Here is a 26,458-nt window from a genome sequence, read left to right on the forward strand (position 1 = left end):
TCAATCTTTATTTATTTATACCTGCTGTGTAAGATTTATTGGAGAGAACCCCAAAAAAATATTCGATTATAAAGAAAATATCAATATAAATGTGTAATATTTATTTATATCTGTGTATAGAAGATCAGAAAAAAATCGGTACTGTCGTTTTCAAATCCAACACAAAAGGGAACTAGTCTCTGGTATCCTATGTTGGACTTTCTTTAGCCTCTTTAGACAGATATAAACAGAGACTGAAAAGAGGCTAACATAGGCGACCAGAGACTGGTTTCGTTTTTGCTGGATTTGAAACTGATGGTGCCAATGTTTTTCTGATCTTCTATAACGCATGTATAAATAAATATATTTATTTATATGTTTTAATTTAGAACTATTTTAAATCCTTCCATTCCGTGGCAACTGGTTTAATTTTCTGAGGCCAGTTCATTGGGAAACGATAATCGAAATAAGGGGGTTGCTGTTCATCGTCTGTTGATTCCTCCAAATTTTCGTTTTCATGTTCTTTCCTAAAAAAGAAAATGAAATAAGACATAAAAATGGATGCATAAACTAAGTGAATGGCGATTGCAAATAAATATTTGGACGTGATGAATTCTGATTGGGTAAACAAGTCACGTGTATCTATCTCCAATGAGTGATTTTTCTTACAAAGGGTGAAGAAAAAGCTGCTTTCCAGGTAGGTAGTACTTTGTGAACAGTAGTCTGAGATGTCGGAAGTTTCTGTTTCTATCCTTGTGGTCATGTCACAAGTAAGGGTGCTGGAGGTAAACGTGTCATCTGGGCTGACGTTATCCGCCTGATGGTCAGGGACCTGAACCTTGGATTAACCACTAAGGAGGCTGTCCTATCAGTAGGTGCAAAGTACCGGGGCTGCTGTATTGCCATTTGGTGTATGGATTCTGGACCATGCAGTAGTTTCTGGTAGGGCCGCTCGATGCCATACCAGTGGGTAATTGTTACGGCTTTACCTTATCATGTGCTACAAAAAAAAAAAAATTTCATGTCTTTTTCTCTCTTACTGTCCTGCTCCAACCAAGTCTATCGACCTGTTCCACAAATCCCAAAACCTCAACATGGCAAATCTCCAGAAAAAAAAAAAAAAACACAAATAAACCTAGAACCCCATCCTCCAACGTAGACCCCTACTACCATGTCTCCCTCTCCAACATCAGGGGTCTATGTTCCAATCTTCCAGAAGTTGAAACACAATTATAGGAGATGAAACCAAACATATTCTTTCTAAGTGAAACTGGCATAGGGCCAACCACTTCCCTAGATGAGTTCATAATTAAAGGATACTCTAACTTAACATCTAAATCTGACCCCCCAAGATCGACATGGGCAGGGAGTGTGTGCCTACATTAAAGATGGCTTTCCATGTGGTAGGGATATCTCCAGAGAAGACCCTAATTTACCTTATACGTGCTTCCGGGTTGCACTAGCTCACACCACTGCATTTATATTTGCCCTCTATCGCCCCCACAACAGTGGGGTTACTATCTGAGAAAATTGACCACATACTGTCTGCTCATCCTTCGGCTAACATTCACATTTGCGGTAACTTCAATGTCCATAATGTGGAATGGCTGACCCACTCAAATAAGACCGATGACGAGAAGAGGTTCTGTCATGATTTTGTCATTGCCTATGACCTCACTCAGATTGTTCACGAACCCACTCGTGTGCCCGATACTACCGGTCAGTATGCAAGCCTCCTAGACCTGTTTCTCACAATTTCCAATGAGCTATATTCATGTTCCATTCTATCTCCTCTGGGATCCTCCGACCACTCCGTTGTATCAGTTAGGATAAAAATGAAATGTAATAAGTCTTCAGACGTACCTCTCCAACGCACTGTATATCGATAGGCTATGGCTGACTGTAGCTTCCGTACATTCATATCTGATCTACCTCTGCATTCCATGTTTAAAAAAGATGTGTTCTCAATAGTATCAGACCTGACCGAATGGTTACTTGTAGGCATAGATCGATTCATACCATCCAAAAAATTCCAACAAAAATCTAACAGCCAGCAATGGTTCTCCCCAGAATGTTCTGCTGCCATCGCGCACATAAATCACTTTTTCTATAGCTACCAACGTAATAGATGTACTGAGACTAAAGCTGTTTCAGGACTGCCAGCAACCACTGTAAAAGAGTAATAAAAAATGCAGTCTGTTAAATCCAAAGTAGCTGAGTAGTGGCTTGGTTCCCACCAGTTTTGGCAAATAGCAAACAGGATCCTGAACAGAAGCGTGCGTTCTATCCCAACCATCATCAATGGACCTGAGGTCATCTCGTCAGCATCAGGTAAGGCCAAACTATTTGCCAAGAAATTTGCAGTTAAGCAACGAAGGCCATCAACTCCCCGTATTTCCTCCCATAATAGACAACACGCTATGCAACATACAAATATCTGTGTGCGAGGTCGCCAAGCTAATCAAGCACCTTGATTCCAGTAAAGCAACTGGCCCTGACGGCATTCTAGTTATAGTGCTGAAAAAGCTTCAACCAGAACTTGCCCCCATACTTACAAAACTGCTTAAGCGTTGCCTTAAGGAGAAGTGCTTTCCAACACCCTGGAAAACCTCATCAGTATGCCCTGTATTTAAGAATTCAGGTGAAAAGTCATCTCCCTCTCAGTACAGACCAATAAGTCTCCTGTGTGTCATGAGTAAGTTGTTGGAATCCATATTAAATAAAGAAGTAGTCAACCACCTCAGCAGAAACAACCATCTTAGTGATATGCAATATGGTTTCCGCTCCGCAAGATCTACAGCAGATGTGCTAATGGTTATATCTCATAGGATTAGTGAATCTCTCGACAAAGGTTTCCTTTCTAGGGCAATTGCTCTTGACATATCGAAGGCCTTTGATAAGGTAGGGCACAAGATTTCCAGCTACGGTATCACTGGAAATGTTTTCTCAATTATTAAATCATTTCTCTCTGATAGGTTCATAAGAGTAGTGGTTGATGGGCAGAAATCAGAAACCCACAGTATTAATGCTGGAGTCCCTCATGGGTCCATCCTGTGCCCTACTCTCTTCCTGATCTACATCAACGATCTCCCAAAACACATACTTAAATCATTCGATTTAAGCTGATGACACGACCATCTATGGCAACACATCAAAGGCCGTAAATGACAACGTTCTCTCTGATTCTCTCTCCTCTGATCTTGAGCGCATGGTACAGTGGAAGAAGAGGTAGCTGGTTACTTTTAATGCATCCAAAACCAAGCTTCTATCTTTACATCATCAACGCTCTGATTCCTATCTGGCATCAATTGAAATGGATGGCTCTCATCTTGGGGAGGCTCCATGTTTTGACAAGCTTCTGGATTTGACCTTTACTCCTGATCTGAAATGGAACACATACATCAGGTCTGTTGCCAAGGACGCTGGGAAAATGGTGGGATCCTTCTTACGCTCCAGAAGTGCAATTCTCTATCTGTATAAAAGCCAAGTACGTCCAAGGATGGAGTACTGCTGCCACATCTGATCAGGAGCTGCTAAAAGCAGCCTATCCTGCCTTGACAGAGTATAAAATAGATTTCGTGGCTTAGTGGGGGATGCCCTTTTCTCTTCCCTGCAGCCTCTCTCCCACAGAAGAGACGTTGCGAGTCTGTTTTATCGTTATTTCCATGGCAAGTACAAGTCTGAGCTCCAATCTCTGATCCACCGTCGCCAATCTGTCACCCATTAATTTTCCCCACTCTTTATCTGTGCTTAAATCCAAATGTAGATTCCATGAGCAGAGCTTCTTTCTTAGAAGTGCATGACTGTGGAACTCTCTTCCGTTTGCCTGTTTTCCATCTGACTACAACTTGGATGTCTTCAAGTCCAATATAAACAAATTCCTGACAAACCGCTCTCTTAAGTAAGCCACCCTATCAAATATCCAATACTAATGATTACTACGATACTATCTCATTGATTACTGTACGCACAATAACCCTTATCCCGAGTGGCTTCTTGGCCTTGATAAGTGGTGACCTCCACGTAAAAAAAAACACGAGGAGAAGATGCCATGTGGCACAATGATAAAGAGTCGTTTTGGGAGGTTAGAGATCCCCACATTTAAAAGGCGTATACCCGACCTTCCTTGTACTCGAACAGAGACTAGTGTAATTTTAAACATATTATTAAAAGCATAACAACTTCAGAGCATGTTCTCGATCAGATTTGATTTACGTGGAGCTGACAGTTTTTTAACTAAAGGCGAATGAAGCTGGGTGAAAATGGTCAGATTAATGTTAATAAACACTGGCTTCTCAGGAGGTTTAAATTCAATCAATCAGTATGAAATTACTATATTCATGTTCTTCTCTGACTCTTTTTCACTATTTCTCTCCTTCTTTCTCTCTCTCGTTATTCGCCACGAGAGAAGATTTGTAAATCTATTAGCAACAGATTGCGTGTCAAAATTCTCAAGTTCATAAAATGTAAAAATGAAAATAGTTTTGTAAAAATATGCGTTGGTCGCTTATTTTATACAACATTCAATTTCAGCAACAATGATTCCTGCCCGGATAATTAATACTCAGGAGAGAATTAATGATTCTTAACGACATACAGAACATTATATTTTCTGGAAGTGAATATTACTATTGTGATTGTTCATAACATTGTCTTGGTTCCTTTCCACCATCATCATTTTATATTAAAAGTGTAACACGCATGTCAACAGAATTGATGATCATACATGTGTTATCGCACAACAACCACTGTGTAGAGTTGGTTTAGCTGGTCCAGTACTGAGATACATGAAATGCTTTTATTAGTGGTTGTAGTGTGATATGCATCGATTTGCATATAAATGTTATCACCAGGGTTGCAGAATTGGATGGTAAAAGTCCGACTCCGACTCTGACTCCGACTCCTACAATTCCTAGGATGCTGACTCTGACTCTGATTTCTTTGATATCTCCGACTCCGATTTCCGACTCCCGACTCCGACTTTTTGACCTTTATGTTGAAATCTATTCTGCAGATCCATATACCAGTCTCCCACATCCATTCACCATGCATTTTATAATTACTTTTCATGTATATCATTTTTGACGTTTAACATTCACTTGCATGATAAATATACTCACATATACACTATATTTTTGTTTTTTTTTACTCATGTCTACTCCTAACAAGTCATATCACCACTTGGACGTAAAATGCTACTATTTGGGACCATGTCTAGGAAAAATTAACAGGATGCTGTTTTATGTAACATTTTAACTTCTTCATATCAGTACGACCAGGGAAGCAGGTAGCAAGAAGGGAATTCCAAAGTCTGTTTGAGGGAAGAAACTATTAGAATAGAAAGTTTTCTGGCATCTAGAAATCTCAACAGTGAAAGAGTGAGATCTGATTGCTAAACGGGTTTGTCAGAGATATGTATGGTGAGGGGGTACAAGTGCAACGAGTTCATCAGAACACATTCCATTAAAATATTTGTAAAACAGGTACAGAGATGCAACATTCCATTAAAATATTTGTAAAACAGGTACAGAGATGCAACATTGCGGCGATGAGACAGGGGCTAGAGCTTAGTTGATAGTGGGACGATTAGATTGACAACTCTTTTTTGGACCCTATCATGTGACAACAATACTCCATGCATGAACGAATGGTGGCCTTTTAGAGATACAGGATATTCTCAGGCGTGAATAGTTTTCTAGCTCGATAGAGGGAACCCACCTTCTTTGCAGCAGTCTTTGCAACGTTCTCTATGTATTTGTTCCAGTTTATATTGCCTACAAATGTAAGGCTGAGAAGCTTGAAGGGAGACTTCTCAGGTAGGGTGTTATTTGTCATCGATATAGGCGGTTGGGAGGCGTCTTATAATTGTTAAACGAGAGCAGCTTAGTTTTACTAGCATTAAATGTTACCGTCTTTTGCGGCCCCATTCCATAATGGTCTGGAGGTCATTTTCTAATGATTCTGCCATTGTCTTAGAATTATGTACATCCGTTTTTCCCTCATGCATGTTTTAGAGCATTTTATCATAAAAAAATATACCCATCTCGGATACAATATTATCAGAGAGGTTGTTTATGAATATCAGGAATAATAATGGTCCAAAGATCGACCTCTGAGGCACTCCTGCATTAAAGTTATGCTGCTTGGATGTACATCTGTCAATGACAACCTGTATGCTTCTATTGTCTAAGATGGGTCTAATTATATTTAGTATACATCCAGTTATAATGTACGATTTAATTTTAATTAGCAGCCCTTTGTGCTAGACTTTGTCAAAGGCCTTGGATATATCAAGGGCTACAGCTATGGCTTCACCCACCTTATCCAGTACATGATAAATGCGTTCAAAGGTGAATGTTAAAATATCTGCAGTAGAATGACATTGCCTGCATCCATACTGTTTGTCAGAGAGAAGATTTGCTTTTGCGAGGTGGTGAACTAGTGCTTGATTAATTAAGGTTTCAAAGATTTTAGTGAAGAGGGGAAGAGACTAATGGGGCGATAATTGAAAGGGCACACCGAGGAAACCCTCTTTCTCTCTTGCAGCCAGGCCTTCTTTACTTGTGTCATCGAATCCGCTTTGTTCTTTTCTGATGGGACCAGCACTACAGATACCCTCAACTGGAATTCCGCTCTCAAATCTGCACTTGATCAGCATTTCTGCAGCAAATCTGGTCATAACTCTCTTATCGCCAGTCACTGCCGATCTGATCCATGAAACTACCTTGCCAAATCGGATTTCATTCCAATTGTTTTCAATCCCCACTTCAGGGCCAGATTGATTCTTTTCATAGCGGCCTCCAATTCGGCTATGTTGATATGGGAATAGTCATTTTTCTTTCTTAGTCATGCCGCATCTTCCACAGTTATACCTCCCATCTCTAATATGACGCTCAATGCCAGGCTGCTGGCATCGCACCAAATCACCCCCGCGTCTCCGCTGCTGACGTACCATTCCCCCTTTACTGGGTCTTTTTTTGTTACTCTCGCGATGATTTCTTGTAGCATGTTTGTGATCTCCTTTGTCACATGGCCCTCCCAGCCATCAGTGCCCGTTTGTCATTTAATAAAGCTGCATGCTATCCTGAGCCAGCCGGTGATTGGATAGTGTCCCACCAGTCTCCCGCAGACCGAGAAGAGTTCTTGTTTTGTCAGGTCGGTTCCGATTTCGGGTATTGAATTCCCTCGTCTAAAGACAAGGCTTCCTTTGCCATCTCAGCATAGTTTCAACCCCAACGCCACTCCTCAATCCAGGGACTCTGCTGGTTTTGCAGTCAACCCATACCTCGCGACATGGCCTCTCACTTTCTCCACTGTCACCTCTGCTTCCTCCACGAGAATGTCGTCAATGTACGAACTAGTGGCCTTGTCCACTGTACAGTCCTTACTCAGCACCGTCTTCAGCACAGCAGTCATAATTTGGAGGGCTGAGCTCAGCCCAAAGCCTAACCTCGTCAGGCAATACATCTTCCCCTTGTACCGGACCAATTGATGTTGCCAGAGTTTTTCATCTACATGGATCTGGAGATAAGCCAACTTCAGGTCGACAATCTTAGTGGCCCGCTCCATCCTCCTCCATTTCCTCATAACCTCTTCGCATATGTCAATCCCCTTTCTTTGTTTTATTTTACTTCAGTCGAAGTTCTCAGAAATCAAGGGGCCCACAACCTGGGGCTAACACTTGAAATCCATATGAAATACATAGATATCCAAATGTTCAATTTAAGTTCTTTATCTCTCAAACACTGAGTTAGTAAAGAAATTGAGAACATAATTCCTCCCCTCAATTAACCATTTTTATATGTTGTAGTATATCTTTCATGTTGGTCTCATGGTCTTACTTGATTCTAGGACAAGAATTTTTCTAGTCTGGTGGAGTATCCAGCTTCGTGCTATTACTTGAGGTAACATCACTTGGCGAGGTGCACCATTCCTCGTAAAAGCTAATGTAGGTTAACCATAGTGAGGAGATCTTATTTGGAATGCGAATACCATGTGATTTTGAATATTTGGTCAGGGTTTACTACTATGAAAAAGTATCCTCATGCCAGTTTGTTTTGACAAACCCCTGTACAGAGAGACCTTAGACTCTCGAGGGCAGTGTCTAGTAGGCATTCAAGTTCTCTCCCTTTTTTTTGTATTTTACTTCAGTAAGTTTTAAGAGATCAAGTGGCTCCCTCCTGGAGCTAACACTTGATTCTGTTAGGATTTAAATCTATATCCGAGGGCTCTTTTAAGAATAGATACTGTTCCCTTTATGGCTGCTATCTGTATTTCGTTACAGCTTGGTCTTCCAGGGATGGCTTCTAGGTATTTATGAAGATTCTTTTTTATTCATCCAGTCGCTCCTATCACAACCGGTATAATGTTTATTTCTTTCAGAGACCATGTCGTTTTTAGATCATTTTTTAGGTCCTGATATTTTGTTATCTTTTCCCGTTCAGCTCTGTTAAGGCCGAAATCATTTGGGACTGTGACATCAACAATGAGCGCAGTTTTTCAGGCTTGTTCCATATAACAATATCTGGTTTGATGACCTTGTCTTTTATGTATCTGCCTGTCTGTATATCTTTGTTATGGAATACGGTCACATTTCTGTTTGATGTTATTGGTGGTGGTTCATGTTCCCAGATGTTCAGCGATCTGTCAAGTTGCATCTCTCCACAGATTTTCCAATGGAGGTAGTTGCATACTTTGTTGTGTCGAGCAGTGTAATAGCCATCTGCCAATAAGATTGGGCATGCAAACATTAGATGGCTTGGGCTCTCAATTGCTGAGTGGCAAAACTTGCACTGGCGATTTGTTTGTAGGCCAGCCATTTTTAAAAATCCATTTGTGAGTAAGCCCTGATCTTGTCCGGCTACAATAAGTCTTTCCTCATCAAATGGAAGTCTCCTACTCTTGAGCCATTGAAGTGAAGCATCCTTGTATATGTACTCCTGGTTGAGCTCCTCTAAGAATTCTCTGCTCGCTTATTTTGTTTCCATCCTTGTTTTCTTGTCTCTATCTCTATTTCGGTGTATTTTTTTCTTCTGATTCTTGCAATCTGTGTTGCTGGTTTATCATGTACATTGACAGTGTTCTCCGGTATGACTCCTCCAAAGTTTTCAGCAAGCTTTGTGATTGAGGTTTGTTGAGAAAGGTGATCATGATGGTCTTTCACCATTTCCATTTTCATGTCCGTTGAACTTTTAATATATTTGTCCATGCTTACTATAGTGGCTCGATATGCATGGTTGAATTCAGTGAGGCCTAAGCCCCCTTCTTTTCGTGGTAGGTATATCCTGTCCATGCATTGGTTTCGGTATGTTACCTTATGTAAGGATAGTTGTTTCCTGGTCTTTGTATCGAGCCTGTTTATGTTATATTGAGGCCAGTCTATGATACCGAAACCGTACGCGATCACAGGTATTGCATGCTGGTTTATAGTCGTAATTTTGTTTTAAGGGGTTAGTTCAGATTTGAGGATCTTTTTCAGACATACTGTGTGGCAGGCTATGTGTCTGTTTAATTTTCTGAAATCCAGTACCAGTCTAACTTTGTTCTTTGTTGTTCAAACCGCCAGTAATTGTAGCACTCCTTTTTCTTCCCCTGTCTACGGTTTCAAAATTCCCTCTTCTATCCACCTCTCCACTGCTTCCTCGAATCCTTTTCTTATTTCTCCTACCAGTGTTTTCTCATAGCAGCTTACTTTGTTTCGACAGTGCTCCACTACCTCCCTGACCTCCTTCTCGGTGGTTTTAAGGTAAACCTCTCTTGCCAGGAATAACGTCCGTTCTCGACCAAAGTGGTGCATTTCATGTAACTTTTTAACTTCTTCCCCTGCACAGCATACCGAGGAAACCTCCTTTCCCTCTTGCAGCCAGGCCTTCTTTACCGATGTCATCGAATCCGCCTTTTTCTTTTCTGATGGGACCAGCACTACAGATACCCTCATCAAATCTGCGAGTACTTCCGGTGCCAGGGTCCTCACCTGCTCAAGGACTGCAAAGAGCCGAGACCGGGGGTCACCTGCTACCGATGTGGATGAGTGGGGCACATTAGCTGAAATAGCTTCTAAGGTTACAATCAGGATTCGGTTCTGGGGTTCGGGAAAGAGTGAGTCACTCGTTTGACAACAGCACGTTTCTGCCCTCTTCTTTTCCAATCGACCACACCTGGCCACTCGCCACCAATGTCACACTGCACAATCTGAACGTCAGCAACACGAAATACTTTTCAAGAGAGGTTCACGACTCTTTTCTTTTTTTTTTGGGGGGGGGGGGTTCTAACCATATACCCCACACCTGTATATCTACATTGTATATTATTCCTGTGTTCTTGTAAGTATATCATCTCTTCTGTTTCAACTGGACAAAATCCAATTGCTCTTCTCCCCAAGCTGATATAAAATCACATACTTCACACGTACCTTGGGAGGGGAGTTTAGCTTCGGGTCCTAAATTTTAGTAGGCTAACCCTTTAAAAATCGATAAATACTAAACATCTATAGATTTCTATTGCTAAGGCATGCATTAGGTTAACCTATATTTATACTCTATAGAATATCTATAAAATAGATACCTATTAGCCAGAGTTTGTGCCCAGGTTATAAATAATCTATATTAACTAGCAACTATATATTTCTTTCACTTAGATGGGATAAAATACTGGTGATTATCTTTACATGAAAGCTAACAGTTAAAGCACATTTCGAAACGTACCCTAACCCTTATACTATAATTTCCAATTAGTCAGTAATCCACAAACCATATTTGATCTTTTCTTAACCCTAGTAGATATTAACCTTAAATCTACACCCCATACTCATACATACCTCCTTTCAAAACGTAACCACATTTTCCAATTTTAATCCTATTCTGAGGAGTGTAACTTCAAAGCAGATACTAATTCTTTGATACTAAATCTATTAATCCAAACTATCACTTCAGAGGCATAGAAATACGCGGCTTTTAAACCAGATGTGGGGAAAACCCCTTTTGGTGCTGATGGACCCGTAGATCTGGTCATTTCATCCATCTAGAAGGTAAACTCCGATTTGTAAACCTGTGCCACTGACCTCATACGTCTTGGCAGTAAACAGGGAAGAAAACCTCCTCAGTCTTTGACAACAACCTCCATAGAGCTGGTGACTTGATCAAATCACCGGTTTGCAAACCTAAACTGCTTAAGGAATAGATATGCTCTGCCTATCGCCCGGCTTCCATACTCCTTCTTTGCCTATTAGCCAGGAGCAGAGGGGCAGCCGCAGAGACTCATTGTGGACGTCCAGTGCTTAACCTTGTTTCCTGACTATGGCAATGAATGCTGTCCTCCACATTTGCCTCATTCCCTTCCTCTGCCCCTGGGCATCTAGCGGGTGCTTGTTTACCATATATGCTAACATGATTGGACTGCTGTCAGACAGGTTTGAGGGTATCGGTTTGACAGTTGCTGGTTGCTGTTTCCGACTGAGAGTAGAGGATCCCTAACTCTTTGGTAACTCTTAGAGTGGCTGCTCTATCATCAGTTGTATAATATCGGAATGTTTGTAGTGCAATGTCGCCTATGGAAAGGGGTTCTGCACTCATCTCTGATGGGAATTCCTGAGGCCACATTCATGTGCCATCTGATGGTCTACTTGTGTTGCATGGTGATGGCTATGCACATCCGTTTTGCCTAGCACCTCACCCTAGGTATTAAACTATAAAATAAAATAAAGTAACAGCTCAATCCAAATAAAAAGAAACGTTCAAAACAGACACACACTCAAAGAATTCGCCTCCTCCCTGTAGAGAATAGGAACGACCATTAAGACGGGACACACAAAAGAGTGACACCGTCGTCTGATTAGTAGTATATATAGAGCACGCACGCACGCACGCACCGGGAGGAGAACGACGACTACGACGACAGTCGACTCGGAAACCTTACATGGCGCTACGAACAGGATTTATTTTTCAACATAATTTCTTTTGCACGATTTTTGGAGTATAATGGCGTCAGGACAACACGAGGATGGCCAATACATGCAGTTGATTCAACAAATAATAAATCTGCAAAGAGAAAACAATGAGCTTCGCGGAGGGAGTGCCTCGAGTCGGTCTAACACCAAGAAACCAGACCGGCCATGTATCGAACATGGATTCACCGACGCGGACTGGGCGCTTTTCATCGACTCGTGGGCCCGATACAAACAAATGTGCGGCCTTACCGACCCCGTGGAAATCCGCAATGAACTAAGGACAGCCTGCTCAAATGAGGTAAATAAACTTTTATTTGACTTAGTTGGGCCTGAAACCCTCAATTCTGTCACAGAGGAACAACTTTTAAGGCATATACAGTTCATTGCGGTGAAAGGTCTACACCCGGAGGTGCATAGACATAAATTTCATAACATCAGACAACAGACGGGGGAGGGACCCGCACAGTTCTTGGCAAAGCTTCGGTCCCAGGCACGGTTTTGCAATTTCACGGTTCTGTGCCCCAACGAGAACTGCCGGCAAGCCGTAAACTATTCGGAGGACATGGTAGCTGGCCAACTCGTAGCCGGTCTGGCAAATGCGGTGTACCAGTGTAAATTGCTGGCCGAAGCAAATATTCTAACCACTGTGGAGCAGAAGCTTCACAGGCTGGTTAGTTTAGAAACTATAGAGACGTCTGCTCCTCAGTTGCAACGAGGCTCAGAGGGACACTCGACTTTTGGCCTACTAACAACCGAGAAAAAACCATCTCGGAAGGAGCAGCCGCTCAAAACCCCTCAGAATAGTCCTTGTGAAGGGTGTGGGAGGACCTCACACCCCAGTGGGTTAAAAGGGCGGAAGAACTGCCCGGCGAGGGGGCTAAAACGTTTTAATTGTGGCGTCACAGGCCACTTACAAAGAGTGTGCCGGAAACAGGAGAGGTCGACGGCGGAGTCAACAAACGATGCCACACGTCAATCGAATATTTTCGGCAGCAGAATGGAGGGGGCACCGGCATGTTACAATCAAAAAGGTAGAATAGCAGCAGTGCCACACCTTGCATGGAGCAGTGGTGGGTTCAGGAGAAGCCCCCCTGAGCCACCACCCTCATTAATGGTCGATGTGTCCCTGATACCAGAGTCCCAGGCTAAATTCGGGTGCGCTTTGGATAAGGGAGTAAGCCGTCGAAAACACCGCATCCAGGCCATTGCAGATACCGGTGCCCAGACGTGTTCGAGTGGCCCAGAAATATTGAAAATATTAGGGTGCACCAGCAGGATCCTGATACCTACCACCCACAGGATACGGGGAATCACAGACGAACCCCTGGATATCAAGGGGGTGGTCCTGACTCAGATTAAGCTCGGTCAGAAGGAAACGCGACAAGTGGTCTACGTTTCAGAAAACACGTCAGGATTCTACTTGTCAGAATCGGTCCTCAAAGACCTAGGAGTAATCAATCGCGACTTCCCGCATCGAGTATCAAAGGCCGATTTATCGGCTTCAGAAAGTGGGACAGCACCGTGTGAATGTCTGAAAAGAGAATCCGTCCCGGACAAGCCAGCGAGGATCCCGTTTACCCCCACTGGAGATAATAGGGAATGGTTAGAGAAGTGGTTACGTGAACACTTTAAGTCCAGCGCATTCAACACCTGCCCCCATCAACTGTTACAAGTCATGTTAGGGAGGCCGCTGGATATAACTTTTACCCCGGGGGCGAAACCATCGGCCATACACACACCCATTCCAGTCCCTCATCACTGGAAGAAAAGGGTAAAGGATGATTTGGATCGAGATGTTGCGTTGGGTATTATCGAACCGGTACCAGCAGGCACACCTACGATCTGGTGTTCGAGGATGGTTGTCGCTCCAAAGAAAGACGGGTCACCAAGAAGGACGGTAGACCTACAAAAATTGAATGCAGCAACGATGAGAGAGACTCATCACACACCGTCCCCTTTTAATCAGGTGTCCGTGGTGCCTGCCCAAACCAAAAAGACTGTCTTGGACGCATGGAATGGGTACCATAGTCTGCCACTCTCCCCAAAAGCCTGGGACACGACCACGTTCATAACGGAATGGGGTCGTTATCGGTATCTCAGGGCTCCCCAGGGTTTTCACGCATCCGGGGACGGGTACACGCGCCGGTTCGATGACATCACAGTTGACATGCCTCGAAAGACCTGGTGTATAGACGACACACTCCTATGGGACAGGTCCTTAGAATTGGCTTTCTGGCATACTGTGGACTATATTACCCATTGTGGTAAAAGTGGGATAGTCTTTAACCCTGACAAATTTCAATTTGCTGACGATGAAGTTGAATTTGCCGGCTTTGTGATAACCTCGGACGGCGTGAAGCCAACTAAAAAAATGACGGAGGCTATTCTCAATTTCCCAACCCCAACGAGCATTACTGGTATCAGGTCCTGGTTTGGTTTAGTTAACCAGGTGTCGTATACATTTGCACAGGCCGATATAATGGCCCCTTTTCGAGAGTTGCTGCGGACAAAGAACCATAAATTTTACTGGAATGACACATTGAATAGACTTTTCAAAGAGTCGAAGAGGAATATCGTTCAGAAAATCGAAGAAGGGGTGAAAACCTTCGATATGAATAGAGCGACCTGCCTTTCAACTGACTTCAGTAAGGTTGGCATTGGGTATTTTCTTTTCCAGAAGCATTGCCAATGCCCAACGGAATTAGGTCCCAACTGTGGTAAGGACCACTGGAAGATGATTTTGGCCGGGTCTCGCTTCATGAAAGATGCAGAATCTCGTTATTCCCCTATAGAGGGGGGGGGGCTCTAGCGCTGATTTATGGCTTGGAGTCTTGTAGGATGTTCATCCTGGGATCCCCAGACCTATTGGTCACCGTGGACCACCAGCCCCTAGTGAAAATTTTCTCGGATCAGATCCTGGAGAATATAAAAAATCCCCGTCTGTTCTCATTCAAGGAGCGGTCGTTGATGTACAGGTTCCAGATTAGGCATGTTCCTGGGAAGCTCAACGCAGCACCGGACTGCACATCCCGATACCCGGCGCCGTCAAGACACAGCAGACTAAAGGGCACTGACACTTCCCAGCAAATCGAGGGGAGTATACAAGCATCCATCATAGCTGCATACGCACATGACCCCAAGTTCCGAGCGATCACCTGGGATAGGATAGTCGCAGCTGCAGCCACCAATGAGGAGTGCCGAACGTTGGCGTCATACATTCAAGATGGGTTCCCAAGGTCACGCCACGAACTACCAACAGAAATCCGGCAATTCTGGCCGATGGCAGACCAACTATATTGTCTGGAAGGGGTACCCATAAAAGGGGACAAAATTTTGATACCAAAACGGCTTAGAGCCGAGGTGTTAGAGGCATTACACTCTGCCCATCAGGGGGCGAATGGTATGTTGGCTAACGCCAGACAACGATTATTTTGGCCTGGTTTAGACGCCAGCATCCGACAAACAAGGGCGCAATGTCGGAGTTGCAATTCGATCGCCCCATCCCAGCCTAGGGAACCACTAATGCCACCCATAAACCCGGAATTCCCATTTCAAAAGACAGTCACTGACTTGCTAAATATGCACGGGAAAAGTTACATGGTATACGCGGACCGATATACCGGTTGGATTGAGGTCGCACCACTACCATCAGGAAGGGCTGCAGCGGTGTGTAACGCCCTGAGGGTTTGGTTTTGCACGTATGATGCGCCAGAGGAAATATCATCCGATGGAGGGCCACCATTCGATTCACTAGAATACAAATCGTTCCTAGAAGACTGGGGCGTAAAAAGGCGCATATCATCTGCACATTACCCCCAGAGTAATGGCCGAGCTGAACTGGCCGTAAAAACGGCTAAAAGAATGCTGATGGACTGCGTTGATGGCTACGGACACCTACATCATGATCGGGCAGCACGGGCGATGATGACTCATAGGAATACGCCCAGTCAGGACCTTGGATTGTTGCCGGCGGAACAGTAAGGGGCCATCTCCCCGCACTTTGCAAAAACTACTGCATCCACAAGCGTTGGACGGAGACCAGAGATTTGAGAGAGAGGGCGATGGCGAAAAGGCATGTACTTAACAAAGAACAGTACGACATACACAGCCGCCCCCTCCAACAGCTCCGAGTCGGTGAGTCTGTGCAGGTGCAGAATCAGGAGGGACCAAATCCACGACGATGGGCGAAAACTGGGAGAGTCGTCGAGACAATGGGTAACAGGCAGTACAGGATACGGTTGGATGGTAGCGGCAGGATCACATTATGCAATCGCCGTTTCCTCAGGAAAATCAAACTGGTCATGGATACGCCGGAGTATCCACCCACTCAACAACCCCATCAACCACCTCCCCAAACACCAAGAAGGGAGGACAGCAAACCACCGTGCAACATGCATGAGATGATGGAGGTAGAAGAAGCTGATTGTGACACATCAGAAACAGATATGGAGGTGGACCAAGATCCGATCAACCACAAGCCAATGCAGACGAGTCTGGTCCCACGATGCAGCATGAGGGTAACACGAGCACCAAGGCCACTTTCCCCTCAAATGCAAGGACCAACTCATTACTACACGGAATTCTCCAGTCACATGACCACAAAACGACGGTAGTGTGGTCACATGGTGGGGGGAGGGCATGTAGAGAATAGGAACGACCATTAAGACGGGACACACAAAAGAGTGACACCGTCGTCTGATTAGTAGTATATATAGAGCACGCACGCACGCACCGGGAGGAGAACGACGATTACGACGACAGTCGACTCGGAAACCTTACACTCCCTTGAGGGTCGAATCATTTCCCCGAGCAAACTCCCTGGATATCTTAGCACTAAGTGAAACTAACTTGCACTCCTCCATCCCATTTAACCAGTTTAACATTTCTGGTTATCTTCCATTTTGTCGTAAGGACTCTGACAAACACATGCACAGACTTGAAGTCTATATTCGTAACACACTCCCCGTGTCTAGGGAATCTAAACCAGAATCAGGTGACCAGGCCTTCATATGCTATAAACAAACTTTACAACATAACGTTAGCTACCTGTATTTTCTTTATCGCTTTCCATCAAACCAGGACTGTACTATAATCATTCAATATCTCTGACAGCATAGTTGTAGCACTCGCCCTTGACACTAGCGCCCAAATACATGTATTTGGTGATTTTAACTCCCACCACAGAAATTGGCTTGGCTTCTCTAACTACACTGACACAGCTGGTTGTGTCACCCATAACTTTGCTATATCCCAATGCTTGACACAGACAATAACATTCCCGACCTGTCTCCCAAATCGTAAGGACCAGCAAGCCTCACTTCTGGATCTATTTCTGACAACAGTTCCTGAAGATTGTGTAACAAATACGCATTGCCCACTCCGGAATGCTGATCAGGCTGTGATAATGATAGACATCACTCTAAACTCTCGACCCCAAGTTGAAGAGCCATTGCTCCAAACGACAAAGTACTACAATAAGGCTGACTGAGATGGCATTAGAGATCACATCAGAGACGCCCCATGGGGAAATATCTTTTCTCTTCCTGCAGAACAGTGCGTAAATGAGACTACTGAATGGTTCTAAACTCTAGACCCAAAACTGAAGAGCCAGTGCTCAAAACAACGAGGTATTACAAAAAGGCTGATTGGGAAGCCATCAGGGGCCTCATCAGAGATGTCCCATGGGGAAATATCATTTCTCTTCCAGCTGAACAGTGCGCAAATAAGACCACTGAATGGTTCAAAGCAGCAATTGAAGCACATGTTCCTACACGGAAGTTCTATAGCAACCCCCATTTCTCCAATGGTTTACTTCTACTTGTGTAGCTGCCAATATGCATACCATAGATTTATCTGGTATAAGACCTGTACAAACAGACAAAAGTTTATAGAAACCAGAAGTAATTGTAAGAAAGAAGTAGCAACAGTTAAGAGTGAATATACTGAAACTACAAGGAAACGCATTGAAGCACAGAAATTAGGAACTCGTGAATTTTGGAAAATCTATAATATTGCAGTAAATAATGGGCAATCAATAATACCCCCACTATCCGACAATCATGAGGTTGTTTGCACAGTAACTGAGAAAGCTAACATGCTTGCCAATCAGTTTGCCTCAACCTCTACTTTGAACCCATTCCCTTCCTGATTTTCCTTGGCGGACAAAAACCACACAAGGTGATCTGAAAATGCTCGAGTTCTCTCTACACTCTTTAACAAATGCCTTAAATATCTTGCTTTCCTGACTGCTGGAAAACTGCTTCAGTGGTACCAGTTTACAAAACCTCTAGCGAAAGAAATGATCCATTAAATTCTTACCCAATTAGCCTCCTCCCTCCTTTTGCCAAAATATTTGAGTCCATAATTAATCAAGCTCTAGTTCACCACCTTACACCTGCTAAACTTCTGTCTGAGACTCAATATGGATTTAGACAAGCCCCATTCTCCTTCAAATATTCTAACTGTAATCTCTGAACGTATATACCAAGCACTGGATAAGACAGAGGAGGGGAGAGCAACAACCCTAGATATATCTAAGGCTTTTGATAGGGTATGGCACGATAGTCTTCTCATGAAAATAAAATTCTATGTTATTACTGGACGAATACTTAACATAATTAAATCCTTCTTAAATGAGAGAAGAATCCAGGTTGTCCTTGATGGGCGTACATCCAAACAATATGGTATAAATGTGAGTGTACCTCAGGGATTGGTCCTTGGTCTTTTAATATTTCTGATATTCATAAATGACTTACCTGATAAAATTGTCTCTAAGATGGGCATATTTGCCAACGACACCCCGCTCTATAGCAGGCACATGGATAAAACTAATGATGTTTGTCTTTCTGTTTTGTAGAGCGATGCTCAATATTATCCTCTCCATTTTCCTTTGTGCCACTGCCAAGATTTCACTCTGGCGAGTTGTCAGGGTCCATGTTTCACTACCGTGGATCATTACAGGTAGTATATATTCATTGAAAATCTTTCTTTTGATTGTCATACTTGCTTTTCAACTTCCTATGATATTACCCACCTTCCCGAAAGCTGCTCATCTCAATGCTATCCTTCTCTTTATCTCAGGGAGATCTCCATCTTTTGTAATTTTTTTTCCCAAGTAGTTGTAGCTTTCAACTCCCTCAATGGTCTTTCCATCAAAAATTATTGGCAACTTGGCAGCATGCTGGTTCAACATCATCTTGGTTTTCCCAAGACGTATGTAGAGGCAAACCAGTTTGCTCTTAGAGTAGATGTCTTTTAAAATGTTATTTAATTCCTGAGGAAAGTGTGCTTCAGTACTATATCAACAGCGAAGACAAGATGTGATAGGTGTTCGCTATTGATGTTGACTCCTCTATAATCCCACTTAATCCGACTGGAAACAAGCTTTGAAGAGTTTGACGAGATGTTGTCACCTTGTCTTGCTCCAGCTTGATTGTTGCTGTCACAATGGAGCTTTAGAGAGTAGAGGTAGCCCCACTGTACAGGTCTTTCAGCAAGGTGATGGATATAGAGTCAACTCCTTAGTTCTCAAGGGCAATGAATAGCTGATCAAACTCTATAGAGTTTGATCAGCTATTCATTGTTGAAAGCCTTTTCGTAATCCAAAACGGCAAAGCACATTGGGATCACTGGCAGAATTCTAATTGGCTGATAGTTCTTAATATCTGCAGTGTCTTATTTCTTGTGAACTAGTATATATTACTACCTGCTTCATTCAATCCCATGCGATGCTGGGCATAACGCTAGTATATATTTTCACACATCTTATTCAACACTGGGCAATGCCGGGCTTCTGCTAGTATATATTTCAACCGGTCACATTCAATCCCAGATGACGCCTGGCCTTCTGCTAGCATATATTTTCACCTGTCTCATTCAATACCAAGCAACATCGAGTCTTCTGCTAGTACATATTTCAACCTATATCATTCAATCCCGGGCAATGCCAGGCCTTCAGCTAGTATACAGTTCCACCTATCTCATTCAAACTTGGACGATGCCAGGCCTTCTGCTAGTATATATTTTCACCTGTCTCATTCAATCCCAAGCGACACCGAGTCTTCTGCTAGTGCATATTTCAACCTATATCATTCAATCCCGGGCAATGCCGGGCCTTCAGCTAGTATATATTTCTACTTATTTCATTCAATACTGGAAATCGCTAAGTCTTATGCTAAGTGTATATTTCAAACTATCTCATTCAACTCTACTTGGTGCTAGTTTTCCTGCTTGTAAATATTTACACCTATCGCATTCAATCCTGGGTGATTCCGGGTTTTCTGCTAGTATATATTTTGACCTTTCTCATTTAATCCCAAGCGATGCCTAGTTTTTAGCTAGTATATATTTTCACCTATCTAATTAAATCTCGGAGGACGCCAGCCCATCACAGATGACACCATGTGTTCTGCTAGTATACATTTCCACCTATTTCATTCAATTCTGCGCAGCACTGGGTGTTCTGCAGCATATATTTCCACCTATCTCATTGAATCCCAAGAGACTCCATGTCTTCTGCTAGTACATATTTCCACCTGTCCCATTTTATCCCAGGCAACGCCAGTCTTCAGTTTGTACAAATTTCTACCTGTCTCGTTCAATCCCTGGTGACGCCAGGTTTTCTGCTAGTGTATGTTTCCACATGTCTCATTCAATTTTTAAGGAGTAGATAGGCTCTGTCCATCGCTCGGCTCCATACTCCTTTTTTGCCTATTAGCCAGCCGCAGAGGTACTATCCCAGGGATTCGACAGAAACACTCAGTGGTAGATCTTGTTTCTTGACTAGGTCAATGAACGCAGTTTTCCCCTCTCCCAACACATCCCGCCCCTCTAAACTGGGCACTTGTGGGTGCTTGAGTGCCACATATGCCAGTGCAATTAGATTGGGTTGACCTTCGTCTGATGGGTTGAGGGTACCGGATAGACAGTTCCTGGCTGCTGTTTCCGACTGGTAGTACAGGACTCCGAACTCTTTGGTAGCACTTAGAGCGGCTGTTCCATCAACAGTTGTATATCGGGATGTTTTTAGTGCCATGTCGCACATGGAAAGAGACCCTGCACTAATCCCCAGTGGGCTTTCCTGAGGCCACAATCCTAGTTGATGAAAGGTCAGCTGATGGTCTACTTGTATTGCATGTCTGGTATTCTGCATAACCACTTGTTCAGAACCCCCTTACCTAAACTGAAACTCTTTAAAAAAAATGATGACATTACAATAAAAAAAAAAATTACGCTTAAACCAGGCTTAGGTTCAAAGGAAATCAATTTGCCTCCTCCCTTGAGACTTGCATTTACAAACATCTGTGGGCTTAGAACTAATTTAGATAATGTTAAAGCATTTCTCCTAACAAATACCCCGGATATCTTAGCACTAAGTGAGACTAACCTACACTTCTCCATCCCCTTTAACTACTTTAACATGCCTGGATATTTCCTACTCTGCCGTAAGGACTCTGACAGACATATGCATGGACTTGGAGTCTATATTCATAATACCCTTCCCTGGACTAGAGAAACAAACCTAGAATCGAACGATCAGCTTTTATGTGCTTTAGACTTAACATGCAACATAACATTAGCTACTTTTGTTTTCACTACCGCTCTCCCTCGACCCAGTACTTCACCATAATAAACAAAGTCTCTGACAGCATAGACACAGCACTCTTCCTCGACACTAGTGCACAAGTACATGTATTTGGTGACTTCAATGTCCACCACAGAAACTGGCTTGGAGTCTCTACTCACACAGACGCAGCTGGTAGCGCAACACATAGCTTCTCTATATCTCACTCTCTATCACAGATGGTTACGTTTCCAACCCGTTTCCCAGATCAACAAGAACAACATACATCACTTCTAGATCTGTTTCTGACCACAGTTCCCGAGGATTGTATAACGAATGCCCACAGCCCACTTGGGAACGCTGATCATGCAGAGATAATGGTCGAAATCGCCCTAAACTCTAGAGCCAAAACTGAAGAGCCATTGCTCAAAACAACGATATTATACACTGGCTAACTGGGAAGCCATCAGAGATCTCATCAGAAATGCCCCATGGGGAAATATCTATTCTCTTCCTGTTCAACAGTGCGCAAAGGAGACCACTGAATGGTTCAAAACGGCAATTGAGGTATATGTTCCTCTGTGGAAATTTTATAGCAAACCCCACTCTCCCCAATGGTTTACTTGTACTTTTGCAACTGCCATTGTGCAAAGGCAGCATGTGTACCACAGATTTAACCGACATAAGTCCAGTTCAAACAGACAGAAGTATATAGAAGCTAGAAGTAACTGTAAGAAAGAAATAGCGACTACTAAGAGAGAATTTACTGAAACCACCATAAAACACATTGAAGCACAGAAATTAGGAACCCGTGATTTCTGGAAAATCTACAACAGTGTAGTAAATAATGGGCAATCAACAATTCCCCCACTAAACAACAATCATGAGGTTGTTTGCTCAGCAACTGAGAAGGCTAACATGATTGCCAGTCGGTCTGCCTCCAACTCCACACTGGACCCTGCTAACCACCCCCTCCCTGACTTTCCTTTGCAGACGATCTGAAAATCATCCCTTCTCAGGTGCATGCTATCATAAAAACCTTGACACTTCAAAACCATGTGGACTTGATCTCATCCTGACTGTGCTATTAAAAAATGCCCCGTCAAAGTAGCTCCAGTTCTCTCCAAACTATAAAACAAATGCCTTAACAATCTTGCTTTCCGGACTGTTAGAAAACTGTTTCTGTGGTACCAGTTTTCAAGAATTTTGGCGAAATAACTGACCCATTAAATTATCGCCCCATTAGCCTACCCAAATATTTGAGTCCATAATTAACCAAGCTCTAGTCCTTCACCTTACAGATGCTAAACTTCTGACCAACGAACAATATGGATTTAGGCAAGCCCATTCCACAGCAGATATCCTAACTGTAATCTCTGAACGTATATACCATTCACTGGACAAAACAGGGAAGGGTAGAGCGATAGCTCTTGATATATCTAAGGCTTTTGACAGGGTATGGCATGAAGATCTTTTCAGGAAAATTAGATCATACGGTATCACTGGACAAATACTTAACATAATTAAGTCCTTAAATAAGAGAAAAATCCAGGTTGTCCTAGATGGTCGTACATCTAAACAATATGATATAAATACGGGAGTGCCTCTGTGGTCTATCCTTGAACCTTTATTATTCCTAACATTCATAAATGACCTCCCCGACAAAATTGCTTTTAAGATGGGTATATATGCTGATGACACCAAGCTCTATAATAGACACGGCAGGAAAACAAATGAACACATATTTAAGGAAATGGCAGAAACACTAGAGGATGACTTCCAATCTGTAGTGGAATGGGGACAAAAATGGATGGTCACATACAATGCTGTCAAGACTAAACTTGTTTCCTTCAATAACAACCAGAAACCTTCTCTACCACCAATAGCAATGGCCGAAGATTTATTATCTGAAAGTACTTTCTTTAAACTCCTCGGCCTAACGTTCACAGGAAACATGAGTTAGAAAAATTACATTGAGAGCATTGCCAGGATCGGGGCGAAGAAGGTAGGCTCTCTCTACCGTGCTAGAAACCTACTAACGCTCGAAAGTATCATGTACCTCTATAAGGATACCATTCGCCCATGGATGGAGTATTGTTGTCATATTTGGGCTGGTGCATCTGCTACTAGTCTCTCACTCCTAGACAAGGTTCAAAAGAGAGTCGCTAACCTAATAGGTCCTGAACTGTCATCTAAGCTTCAGCCTCTGTCCCATCGACGAAATGTAGCATCCATCTGCTTGTTCTACAAGTACTTTAACGATGAATGCTCCAAAGAACTGCAAGCATTTGTACCCCCTCTCGACGTAAATACTTCAGACAAACCCGACAAGCAGCAAAATCCCACCCCTTCACAATTGAGATCCCTAGATGTAAGAGAGCCTTTTACGCCAGTAGTTTCTTCCCCAGAACCGCTAGATTTTGGAATTCGCTTCCGGGTTCCTGCTTCCCCAACTGTACTGACATGCAGAAGTTCAAGTGTAACGTGAACCGACATCTTGCTGCACAACTCCCCACATAGTACACCTGTAGATATGTTCCTGATAGTAGCCCCCTACACCAAAGTGTCAATGTGCCTTGGTTGGGGTGAAAATGTAATAAAAAAATGTACTGGTTGGGTATTCTCTTTGAGTTCAAATCTGGTTGACATTTTTGTGCATGACGTAAATACTTCTGACAAACCAGACATGCAGCTAAATCCCACCCCTACACAGTAGAGATCCCTAGATGTAAGAGAGCTTTCTGCTCCAGTAGTTTCTTCCCCAGAACCACGAGAGTTTGGAATTCCATTCCGGCTCTCTGCTTCCCCAAATGTACTGACATGCAGAAGTTCAAGTGTAATGTGAACCGACATCTTACTGCCCAACTCCCTACATAGTACCTCAGTAGCTTATGTCCCTGATAGTAGCCCCCTACACCAAAGTGACAATGTATCTTGTTTGGGGTGAAAATGCTATAATAAAAATTTTTTTAATCCCTGGTGACGCTGGCCTTTTTACTTTTTACTGTTATATTTCCACCTGTCTTTTAAATCCCTGACAACGCCTTGCCTTCTGCTAAAATAGATTTCCATCTGTCTCATTCAATCCCAAACGATGCTAGGCCTCCCATTAGTATATATTTCAACTTATCTCATTTAAACCCTGATGATACTTCGTCTTCTGTTAGTACAAATTTCTACCTGTCTTATTCAATCCTATTGTTCTGCTAGTGTATATTTCCACTTTTCTTATTCAATCCAGGTAACGCCTGACCTTCTGCTAGTATATATTTGCAGCTGTCTCTTTCACTCCTGGATGATGCTGGGTCTTTTGCTAGTATATATTTTGACCTTTCACATTTTACCCCGGGAGATGCTGGGTTTTCTGTTAGTATATATTTTAAATCCAAGAAACGTCTGGTTTTCTGCTATTTTTATATATTTTAACCATTCACATTCAACCCTGGGCATTACTGGGTCTTCTGCTAGTATATATTTCAAGCTATCTATTTCAATTACAGGTGATGCCGGGTCTCCTGCTATTATTTATTTACACTTATCACATTCAATCCCAGGTGACGCCAGTATTGCTACTATGAAATAGTTTTACCTCACTCATTCAATTCTATTATATATTTCCACTTATCTCATTCAATAAGGGGCGATACCGGGTCTTCTGTTTGTATGTTTTCTACCTATCTTATTTAATCCCTGGCGTTTCCAGGTTTTCTGCTAGTATATGTTTTGTCCTTTCACATTCAAATCCTGGTGACGCTGAATCTTCTGCTAGTATATATTTCCAGCTACCTCATTCAGTCCAAGGCGACGCCAGGTTTCCTGCAGGTATATATTTCGATGTGTCTTATTAAATCCTGGGTAATGCCAGGTCTATTGCTAGTATATAATTCTGAGCTATCTCATTTAATCCTAGGCGACAAAGGATTTTCTGCTAATGTATAATTCCACCTATCTCATTCAATTCCGGGTGATACTAGGCCTTCTGCTAGTATATATTTCAACCAATCTCATTACATCATGGGTGACGCTGGATTCTGCAAGTATTTATTTTAATATATCTCACTGAATTTTGGCAGATGTTGGGTTTTATGCTAGTATATATTCCCACCTGTCTCATTCAATCTGAGGTCATGTCAGGTCGTCTGCTATTATATATTTCTACCTGTCTCATTTCTCCGGCTATGCCGGGCCTCTGCTAGTATATATTTCTATCTGTCCTATTCGATCACAGGTGATGTTAGGCCTTCTGCTAGTATATATTTCCACCCCTCTTATTCAATCCTGTGCGATGTGGGGCCTTCTGCTAGTATAAATTTCCACCTGTCTCATTTAACTAACCTTCCACTAGTATATATATTTCCACCTGCCTCATTCTAATTCTGAGCAATGCCGGCCTTTCTGCTAGTATTTATATCAATCTCTCTCATTCAAACCCAAGAGATGTTGGGTCTTCAGCTAGTACATATTTCAACAAGGATTAATTAACCTCAGGCGACGCTGGGTCTTTTGCTAGTATATATTTCAAGCTCATTGAATCCTGGGCAATGCCAGGCATGTGTTAATATATATATAATATATATTTTCACCTGTCTCATTCAATCCCAGATTATGCCGGGCTTTCTGCTACTATATATTCCTTTCTATCTCATGCAATCTTTGATAACACCGGGTCTTCTTCTAGTATATATTTCTACTTGACTTATTCAATCCCTGGACGACGCCAGACCTTCTGCTAGTATATATTTCCACCTGACTTATTCAATCCTGGGCGACGCCGGGCCTCCTTCTAGTATATATGTTCTACCTGTCTTATTTAATCTTAGGCAACTTTAGGCTTTCTTGCTAGTATATATTTCCACCTATCTCATTCAATCCCGGATAACACTGGACCTACTGCTAGTATATATGTCTACCTGTCTCATTCAATTCTGAGTAATGCCTGGAATCTTGATAGTATACGATTTCAATTGACTTAT

General features: G+C 42.7%; 1 protein-coding gene across 1 annotated transcript in view; it reads right to left on the minus strand.

Annotated features, from left to right (window-relative positions):
• Positions 1-226: 226 nt before the first annotated feature.
• LOC145266449 (uncharacterized) overlaps positions 227-26,458 on the minus strand; it is a 303,389-nt gene continuing 277,157 nt past the window's right edge. The window contains exon 26 of the mRNA XM_080122125.1: positions 227-506. Within this exon, the coding sequence (XP_079978251.1) occupies positions 371-506 (136 nt within the window). The 3' untranslated portion in view covers positions 227-370. The remainder of the gene's footprint in view (positions 507-26,458) is intronic.

The sequence above is a fragment of the Euprymna scolopes genome, chromosome 41 (assembly GCF_053919585.1).
Source record: "Euprymna scolopes isolate OS-2025 chromosome 41, ASM5391958v1, whole genome shotgun sequence".
In the NCBI taxonomy this organism is placed as follows: domain Eukaryota; kingdom Metazoa; phylum Mollusca; class Cephalopoda; order Sepiida; family Sepiolidae; genus Euprymna; species Euprymna scolopes.